Source organism: Mandrillus leucophaeus, unplaced genomic scaffold (genome assembly GCF_000951045.1).
Source record: "Mandrillus leucophaeus isolate KB7577 unplaced genomic scaffold, Mleu.le_1.0 Scaffold299, whole genome shotgun sequence".
Classification (NCBI taxonomy): Eukaryota; Metazoa; Chordata; class Mammalia; order Primates; family Cercopithecidae; genus Mandrillus; species Mandrillus leucophaeus.
In genome coordinates, this window is record NW_012103131.1 from 4,234,348 (window position 1) to 4,244,976 (window position 10,629).

Here is a 10,629-nt window from a genome sequence, read left to right on the forward strand (position 1 = left end):
CTAAAAATACAACAAAATTAGCCAGGCATGGTGGCATGCGCCTGTAATCCCAGGTACTCGGGAGGCTGAGTCAGGAGAATCATTTGAACCCGGGAAGCAGAGGTTGCAGTGAGCCAAGATCGTGCCACTGCACTCCAACCCTGGGCAACAGTGTGAGACTCAGTCTAAAAAACAAAAAAAAAAATTCACTATGAATTGAGCACTACTGGCTAAACACAATTTGTTTTGTTTTGTTTTGTTTTTCAGACGGCGTGTTGCTCTGTTGCCCTGGTTGGAGTGCAGTGGCACGATCTCAGCTCATTTCAAGCTCTGCCTCCCAGGTTCATGCCATTCTCTTGCCCCAGCCTCCTGAGTAGCTGGGACTACAGGCACCCGCCTCTACGCCTGGCTAATTTTTTGTATTTGTAGTAGAGACGGGGTTTCACCATGTTAGCCAGGATGATCTCGATCTCCTGACCTCGTGATCTGCCCACCTTGGCCTCCCAAAGTGCTAGGATTACAGGTGTGAGCCACTGTGCCCAGTTGGCTAAACCCAAATTTTTTAAAAGAATGAATAGAAGAGGGAGATGGAAATGATGATGGAGATTTTGAAAAATATTGGGAGGCATGGCCAAATAGTGATTTCCAAATACATAATCTTTCTTTGGCTCCTCTAATGATTAAAGGTATTAGAAACTGTCGCCTATCAGAGGACAGATGGGTGAGCCTTGGCTGATGCATCTCAGCCTACACCTACCATCAGAAAGGTCTCCACAATCAATTAGGAGATGCCCACTACATTCACACCTTAGGAGATACGAGCACATCACTGAATTCTATGAGGTCTCCCTTCCCAGGTCGGCAAAACCATTCAAGCTCTGCTGCATAGAGTCTCAGAAAGTGTCCCTGCTTGCCATGTGGACAGAAGGCAGAGCTTCAATATGGGCTCATCCCATCCTCCGGTTATGGCTACATTGATGCCTGAAATTCATCAAAAACATACGCAGGGGGAGACATGCCCTTAACACACTGTATTTCTCAGAGTTTGGGGCATTTTTTGAGTGTGCAGACATCAAGGCTTTGAAAATATGAACCCGGGGACCTTCAGCACCCCTCACCATCACCTGCTTCCAATCCTGGTTACTTTCAGCACAGCAGGCTCTGCTCCTTGTTGCTATCAGAAGGACGTCTATGTAAGGGTATGCGTGTGGCTGGATCATCCCTGGGCTGGAGTTCAGCAGGTGAGAGGTGGGTTCTCCAATCATTAAGACAGCTCAGGACTAAGCCCATGGTTTTGGAAAAATTTGAGTCTGTAGGTTTTACAGTAAAATCAAGCAGATTTGCAGGACCTCATGGGAAGAACTTGAAATCCATAAGGTTTTTACAGAAATAAAATCTCCAAAACTCACTTTTGCCAGATAACCAGTCAGTTTCTTTAATCTAGCACCTTTGTGCATTGAGAGTTCATCCCAGAGACCTTGCTCATTTGTCAGCCCCTTGAGTACTTTATGGTCAAAACCCGGGGCAGGTTAATCGACGGCCTTGGAGCTGATAGAAGAGAAAGAGTCACGGGGCCAAGTCCAAAGGCAGAATCCAGAAGTTGCTAATTGGGGTCTCTCATCAGTACAGCTTGGGAAATTGAGTAAGGAAGTTTCCTTCTTCCTAAATTTCCTAATCTAAATAATGCTGAGATGTCCTGGTGGGAACAACATGAAGAATAGTTTAATGGATGTGGAATATTTTAAAATTGGAAATGTTTGCTACCAAAAATCAAGAGTAGAGCCTGAAGTTCAGAGGGACAGGGGGTGCAAATCCCATCTGATGGTTTTCAAACTTGGCCCGCCCTTGAGCCAAGGAGGCAGGCCCTTCCTGGACAACTTCTGGAGTCGGACACAGTGAGGCCCGTCCAGCCCATCAGACTGATTGTGGGTGGAGGCTTGGATCTGAAATTCATTTTAACATTGGTGGCTCAGTTGTTAGCTGTCAATAGTAGCAGGGCATTGGGCCCTGAAAAAAATGTAGCTGTGACTGTCACATATTTGAAGTTTTTTGTAACCTCCTAAAAAGATGTACTTTTTTCACATTGTTTTATTTAGTGTGGCTCTAGGAATAAGTGAAGTTTTACATATGAAGAAAATGAGAATCCCAGATCTACTGTTCGCTGCACAGGGTTTAAAATGAAGCCATGAACACTTCTGTAAGATGCATGATAATGTAATTCAACAAGTTTTTCTCTCTCTGGAGGACTGGAAAATAACCTCAATGAAAATTATGCAATGATAAAAAATTCTGTCCCCATCTGATTAATTACTTGTGAATAATGACATCTCTGATTTCTTTCAATTATATTCTAATTGCACACCTTTTGCTCTGGTTGATTGGGCAATGGAGTAATGAACAACTATTACTGAATTTAATTAGCACCATTATTTCTGTGGCCTTTACATCTCTGTTGTGAACGAGGAAATTCACACTCCCAGGGCTGGAACTGGAAGAAGCCAGCCTTGAACCTTGCAAAACCTGTTCCTTCCACATTGTGCTGGCTTCCTTCTGCCCAGTCTGGGGAACAAAAGACCTGGCGTATTTGCCAGTATTCATGGGAAGGCTTTCCTAATAACAGCATCAATATTCAGAAAGGTTACCTTTTCATAAGGCGTTAGCAATTTGCATGTTACATCTATCAAAAGAGATGGGTAAATGAGCTATATGGGAGTCAATTACAATGTCGTTCATAATTTATTCCATGTACAATAAAGAGCCGATCAGATTTCATGCGTGTTTACTTCCTGAAAAGATAACTGCTTGCGGCTGATACTAGTTGCAGAATACAAATATGTTTCAGAGTTAGGTGTTTATCTCACTTTGACATTTTAAATCTCCAAAGTTCTCTCTCTCTCTCTTTTTTTTTTTTTACAAAGTTGTCTCTGCTTGAAAATTAGAGCTTGCTCTCAAAAATAAAAGACCATTCTCACTGACCTAACTTGAATCATCCTATTTTAACTCAATGGAAACATGTCATACATGTTCTCCTGCAAAACACAACAGGAAACAAACAGGAATTTGCTTTTAAAGACAGGTGATTGCAAACATACAGAGCTAAGAATATTTAACTCACAGAAACATGCTGTAGTTTCTAAACATGGATACAAATTACCCAACTCAGTAGTCTTTGGAGCACCATTAAACGTTTGTAAATGCAGACATGTGTCATCGTAAATTACCTTCATCCAATATGCTTTCTCCTTCCCCCATATTTCAAAAACTAAAATAAATTCCCCAAATCCATCAGGGAAGTCTACAAACACATATGATTAATTTATCAGACCAGATAAAACACCTGAACTGTCTGAGGAGCAACAAGCCCATCTCTCTCTGAGTCAAGTGTGTACCCACTCACCCACCCAGGCTCAGCCGTACCTCGTATCTGCTGGCTGTCTGCTCAGCCGTCTTCAAGCCTTGACACATATGGATGATACAAACTTTGGCTCTTCTCTGGGAGGGAAACCAGTTACTCTTCACAAAATCCATGACCATCACATGGTTTTTCAACTCTGTACTAAATGTTTTTATCTGGAAAGTCCGATGCACGGCCGTTTCTGCATAGCAGGCAGCATAGCCCTGCTGATGAGTTTTTGTAGGAATTCCAGAGTGCTGCATGATACTCGGAATCTTGTGACTTTAGCTAGCGAGACTGGCAAACACAATTTTCTTTGTTTAAACCAGGTATTGAGTGCAACAGGAGGGACTTGGGCAGTGCCCCAGCTCGGACCTGTCCCAGGGTTTTCCAACTCCAGAGCTAGTCGTCTCAATATCCCAGCTACATTTGTGAAGGACGTGGATGTGGGAACCTCAAGGGTGACCTTTACATGCCAAAAAAGAAAAAACAACTTGTTGTGGTCTGTTTCCAGCCTCACGCCTGAGCTCTCGGGTCACTCAAAGTCTTCTCTGATTTCAAAGAAGTATTTCTCTTTCCACTGCCTTGAAACTTTGAACACAGAATTCACCCAGTTACTGAGAGATTCAATATGTTTGCTAGTCTCTATCCTCTCAAATCCAAATAAATTATTTACAGGGCTCTATACAAAGGAACCAAGAGGAATCATCGTTGCTTTTTAGAATTCCTGCTTTTACTTGCCAGGACTGAAAGGAACAAGTGCAGGCTGCCTACCAATACAAAGAGCGTCCTCAGCCCTGGAGAAGAAACACATTCAAGCGAAAAAGAGAACTCCCAGCACAGAAGCAGCAACGGCTGTAAGAGGCCATCAGAAAAACAGCGTGTCACGTGGGGGCTTGGGGGTGGAGTCCACTTGCCTAGAAGGGGGCTCTGGTCCTGGGTCAACCATGGGAAGTTCCCTCACCACCCTGAGCCTCAGTTTACCAGGAGGAAAACCGGAATGAAAATACCCCGTCTGCCACTCAGAGGGTTATTGTTAGACTCTGGTGAGCGAAACAGTGAGACAACAACAGCACGGAATAGAGTCACGTTAGGCATCATTTTGAAAGTACAGTTGCACGTTCTCTACCCAAATTATTTTGTACAGTGTTCGCTACACATATGATAGTGGAGATTAACGTGGTGCTAATAATTGTCGGATTCTAAATTTCAAATCAATTAGAACTGCAGATCCATGGTATATGCCTCATTTTATTTCTTGTTTTGATGCCATTTCTATTAACCTAGTAATTTAGAAGTGAAAATGGCAAGCCTTGGATGAAGGGTGTGCGCCAAGAGGAAGCGGATGACAGCATCATGGCTGTGCTCCAAGTCCAGACACAGAACTCTTCTCCACAGGTGACTTTCTCTTGGCAGAGACACCTCCTTGAATAATTAACTCACCTGCCCCACATTGAAAGCCATGGGAGAGGCTAAAGGAAGAAGGGCCTCCAGATAACTTTCCTGAAAACAGAGCTGCAGTCCTAGCCCAGAGCCATGAGCCTTCCTGCAGTAGATCGAAGCTTTGCATGTCACACTCAGCAGGGCTAGGACTTGGGGGCTAAAATGCTAAACTTCCACCTTCAGAGGTAATGGAAGTATTGAAGATGGGAACCGAAATGAAGGAGGAGACAGAAAAGACTTTAGAGATCATTTAGGCCAACATTTTCATTTGAGTGTTAAAGTAGAAGACCTACAGAGATTAAATGCTGGCTCGAGATCACACAGTGAAATGGAGTTCACGGTTTCTTAAACAGAACACAGCCCAGGTCTGCCTGGGGATCTCCCGAGGATGTCAATGAGAATGTCAGCACCCAACTGATGACATCCATGGCTGACTCAAACCTGAGAGTCATGCTGGAAACTCCCAGGGAGCTACACCATGGAGCACCATCTTGGATTTGGAAGCAATGTGATAAAGAAAGCCACGGGAGACATTTGAGCAATAAAAACATTAAAATTGAACAGGGACATCAAGGAAAGAGGGGATCTGCTTGCATGTTTGGCAGCTATGAAGGTCATTCCTGTGCCCCCAAAGGCACCATTTAAACCAGCTCCCACTGGTGTCTATCTGCTCCTGTCCAGCAGACCCTGCAAGGCAGGTAACAAATAATAAAGTCTTTTCTTCCACCACTACACACACTAAAGGGCCTTGGACAAGGCTGCGACCAGCAGGACTGGCCATCAGCTGCTCCAAGACCAGCATGGAGAGGTTCGCTGATGATTGGCTGACTGCTAGTGCGAGCACTTGTCATGAGCAGAGCCAGCCTGTGGTGATTATGGAGATTCCAAAGATCATTAAGGCTATGGGTGAATTTTTCTCTCTCCTTTGACCACAGCTGCTGGCTGGATCTTAACTGGCCAGTATGGCCAACAAGAGGAAGGAGCACTGTGGCCTTAGGCAGCTCTCCAGGATTCTTGGTCAATAGGGCTGGACAGAAGCCTTGGGATTGTCAGATTCAATTCCTCATTATATGGAGGAGAAAATGGAGGCCCAGAGGGAGAGAACCTTGACTGAGAGGTCAGAGGGCTGGAAAGAGCACAGGATGGACAATTGGAGATGGGTTTGCACCTAGACCCTAAGACAAACTAGCAGGTGATTGTGGACAAGCCTCCTCCCTTCTGGCTTAAGTTCCCTTTAACCACAAGCCCCCTAGCTTCTCTGACACCCCTGGGTTCTAGAGTATGTCAATTTTGACCATGTGCAGACACAGCTCAGCAGAGAGCAGCTCTACCCTCCCTGGACAGGCCTTCCTGTCTGGGTCACTGAGGTGGGGGTGGGTGCAGAAGAGTGAGCTGATATCCTTCCATCTGCCCTCGGAACTGTTGCTCCTCACATCCAGCAGGGCCACAACCTCCACAGTCCAGCCACTGTGCTCTCTTGAAGCACAGCCTCCAAGTAAGAAGACGTGGCTCCTGCTGATGTTCACAGTGCTTGCCTTGCAACCTTGGGCGAACTGCACACTACCCTTGCCTCAGCTTCCCCATCCATTTAAGAGGATAACAATAGTGCCTTCTTTGATGGGCTGCTGTGGAGACTGAAGCAGCTGGCACTAGTAAAGGGCTTGGGACAGAGCCTGGCACCGGGCACCTGCTTGACAGACACCAGCTGTCATCACTACCAAAGGACAAAGACTCTAAATTGCCAGACACATCATTTTAATACTAAAGAAGGAAGATTGTTAAGGAGAAGCGAGAACTCAATTGGCCATCCTAAGACCCTATCTCCAAGACTCCCTCTGCCATGTAATGCTGCGCAGAACTGGGGCAGGTGGCCAGCCTTGATCTCCTCACATGGGGAATAGAGTTAGCATCCCCGGAGCGGACGGCTGTGAACATTGCATTAGGTGGTCGGTGCATGTGAAACTGTTTTATAAACTATATATTTTTAAAACTATACATGTGTAGATTTTTGATGCTAGATGCCAGCAAAAACAACTGAAGGAAGAAGTGCCAGACATAAGCACAAACTGAGCTAGTTCTCACCCAAAGGACAGAAAGTCAGTCACATTTACAGTCACGAAAGAATGGTGGCATCAGGCACCACCATGCCACCACATTCACGCATATTGCCAAGGACACTGAACGCTTTTTGGTTTGCCATGAGTCCCTCTCTTCTGGGAACTCTTCCCCCACATCTGCCCCTAAGCCTCCCATATGGTGCCCATAGAAGCTGGCCATGCCTCTGACCTCATTGACTGGCCATTGGCTGACCCAGATGTGGGTACCTGGCCCAAATAGGGCCAATCAGAGCCATTTGTTATGATCTAAATATTTGGGTATCCTCAAATTCATATGAAGAAGCCCTAACTCCTAATGTGATGGTGTTTGATGATGGGGCCTTAGGAAAGTAATTAGGTCATGAGGGTAGACCCTCATGATAAGACTAGTGGCCTTATGAGAAGAGGAGCAGAGATCTCTCTCTCTCCTCCACCCCTCCTCCTGAGCATAGAGGAGAGGCCATGTGGGGACACAGTGAGAAGGTAGCTGATTGCAAGTCAGAAGGAGAGGTCTCATGGGGACCTAGTCCTGCTGACACCTTGATCTCAGATTTCCAGCTTGCAAAACTGTGAGAGAATACATGTCTGCTGTTTAAGCTTCCCAGTCTATGATATTTTGTCATGGCAGCCTGAGCTGACTAAGACTCCTGGAGAAATACCTGGCTCACGTGAGGCCAATCAGAAAGAGTCTGTTCTGGAGAACCCGCAACCTGGAACTGAGCAAGAGTGGGTAGCTGAGGCTGTGGGCTGGAACACCACAAGCACTTCTGGCAAGCAGCTGTCACAGAGAGAGGCAGAGGCCAGAAATGGGAGCATGAGGATAGTTCTGGAATCCTGGGTTCTACCCGACCCACATTCTGCATGTGGAACCAACGAGACTATAGTATCCTGACAATACTCTCCCCTTTAGGCTTAAGTCGTTTGACTTAGGTCCTGTTACTTGCAACCAACACAGAGTTTATGTTAATCTTTGAAAATTCATTCATTTATTAAACAAACAGAGATGAAGTGCTTCTGAGCCAGGCACTGTGCAAGGCACCAGTGATAGAGATGAAAGGGAGTTCACTGTTCAGCAATGGGACGGATGCCTTGACTAGCAGTTACTCAAAGCACAGGGAATGTTTCCTATGAGGGCATCTGCACCAACGTGGTGAGGACACTAAGAAACTTTCATGGGAGAAGGGGTATGGCATCAAGTCTTGAATGATGACTGCTTTACTGCTGAACCCCCATGGTTAGCATTGCATGGACAAAAGTCAGCTGTAAGATATCACCTTCTACTTTCTGTTCACCCATTTTGTCATAAAGCATTCACAGCCGAGAATGGAAAAGCACTAACTGAAGCCATATTTACTGCAAATAATCAGCACTGTTGATGGAAAATCACTTCCTGAATCTTTTGCTGTTTTTTTCTTAAAGCAAATAACTCAGTCAACTACTATAAAAGTTAGATCTCTGACCTTATTAATGTCCTGCAGAATATCCTATTTAATTTCCCTAAATTGGTCCCTGGGGTGACTAACTAAAACTGTAACATTGTTAGCAATTGCAATCCGATGATACCAAATCAACATAAATGAGTCTTGAATGTGTTTAGTGTTGAAATATATGGGAAATTAATCTCTTACCTCTCCCTTGCCCCTGAGACAATATGCAGGGCTGTATATAATATGCACTGAAGTATTTAAACAATGAATTATTTAAAAAGAAAAGAAACTGCAGGTACCTGATGCCAAAAATCATGCCTGTGAATTCTTAATCTGTTCTCCAATGGGATTAGCATTTAGGACTATGAAAGATATCCTAATTATGCAGAATTTCAGAGTTGATTTTCTGCAGGGCCTGTGCAGATCTAAAAAGCATTAGGCAACAATAAAAACAGATGACTACGAATTTCTGAATTCATAATTTAGTTTCCCTTACGGGAGAAATGACATTTTTATTTATGGGCTCTTTACTCATCAGGTGGGTGCTGAAGTTTTTCTCTTTTCTCCAAGGCACAACGCTTGCTGCGAGTGCATCCAGACAATCATCCTTCTAAAACAGATGTGTGAAATTTACAGGGCTGTCTAACACAGGACCAATGCAATATATTTTTCCTCTTGTTAGTCCCTACCCGCCGGGGTGCTAGAATAAAACAAAAGAACTGAGAATAATATGGCCAACTAAGGAATCCTGGACCTTTTAATCAAATTAGGAAGAGGATGCAAGTTTGCTTGATGAATTCCATTCCCTTGTTAAATTTTCCAGCTACAAATTGATAGGATGGAAGGGGAGTAATCCTTTCCGTGGCCAAGTTACAGGGGCCCCATAAATAGTTGTTCAGTGGGTGGATGGCAAATAAAAGGTGTCAATTATCCTATATGCATTTGTTTTTCTTTTCTGTAAATGGAAAACTTTTTTCTTCTTTATACAATGTTTGGACCAGGTGACAATTTCATATTCCCTCCCAACTACCCAAAGGGAAGGGCAAAACACGGAGAAAACTGGAACAGAAGCACAACCAATATTGTCACATTTATCCACAATATTCATTTTCTTCCCGCTTTTGCAAGCAATCAATAATCATTTATTGAGCACCCCCAGGGTGTTCAGCTCTGTGCCAACTACTTCAATTAAATATTCAAAGCCATTTCTAACACCACTGAAAACCAAAGCAACCGCAGTTAGGGATAAATCACATATCCCTCCTTTAAACTCATTGGGAAGAGTAAGCTATTTGAAAATAACAGATAGTATTGTCGTATTTTCCTTCCAATGTCTCAACAGACTTCGAATAAAGAAAACCAATGACTTTGTTAGAAATGATGTTTGCTTTTTAAACCATATACGTTTGCAAGCAGGAGGTGGAGGCAAAGATATGGGTGAAGTTTTAAGAAAACATCAAATGCAATTTGCTATTTGTGTCCTGTGGCAATTTTACCCAAAAGGAAAACCTAGAGTGCCTGGCACCTGCCCCTGCCCTCCCTGAAAGACAGCCACGTGTTCTCCTGTCAATGCACAAAGGGCAGCTCCTTTCTGCAGGCCAAGCTGTGGGAGGAAAGGACGGGGGTCTGTCTATCGCTGTGGCCTGAGGGTGGACATGCCACTTTTTCCACTTCGCTTGGCACGAACATATTCACTGTCACTCTCAGCCAGGTATCTTTTGCTTGGATGAATTAATTTTTCAATGAGTTGTGCTGAGCAAATTTCTGAAATACAATATTTATCAGCAAAATACCCAAGCCCCAAGGGAAACAGCAGGCCTAACAGCAGCAGCCAATGCAGCCACCACCCGCCTCCTGGACTCACCCAAACCTGATCCCTCCCTCCCATGGGGACAGTAGGTGGGGACTAACTGCTTCAGTAGCAACCAGACCCTCACCCACAGCATGGTAAGGTGGGCACCTGCATGAGGAAGCCCCAGAGGCCAGGCCACTCTGATTCCTCCCCTGGTGCTGAATGAAAGAAAACGGCCTGCATAGCCCCACCCGTCCACCTGACCCTGCATGGCCCATGCCAGGCAGTCCTGTCTTGGTCAGGGCAGGGCTTTCCACTTACTTAATACCAAGGTGATAACCCTGAGACTATCTTCAGCATTAGTGGTGGGGAGGGGTGGGGCAGGGGGACACATGTGACTACTTGGATCATCCCTACACACCAAGACCAACAACAGGTGTCAGCAGAGCCCTGATTTCCCAAGTATTATTATTATTTTTCTTTTTTTTTTTTTTTTTT

The 10,629-nt window shown here is 44.7% G+C and overlaps 1 protein-coding gene across 1 annotated transcript in view; it reads right to left on the reverse strand.

The window, feature by feature from the left end:
• LOC105544154 (chromosome unknown open reading frame, human C10orf90) overlaps positions 1-4,245 on the reverse strand; it is a 247,403-nt gene extending 243,158 nt beyond the window's left edge. The window contains exon 1 of the mRNA XM_011986442.1: positions 3,397-4,245. Within this exon, the coding sequence (XP_011841832.1) occupies positions 3,397-3,636 (240 nt within the window). The 5' untranslated portion in view covers positions 3,637-4,245. The remainder of the gene's footprint in view (positions 1-3,396) is intronic.
• Positions 4,246-10,629: the final 6,384 nt, after the last annotated feature.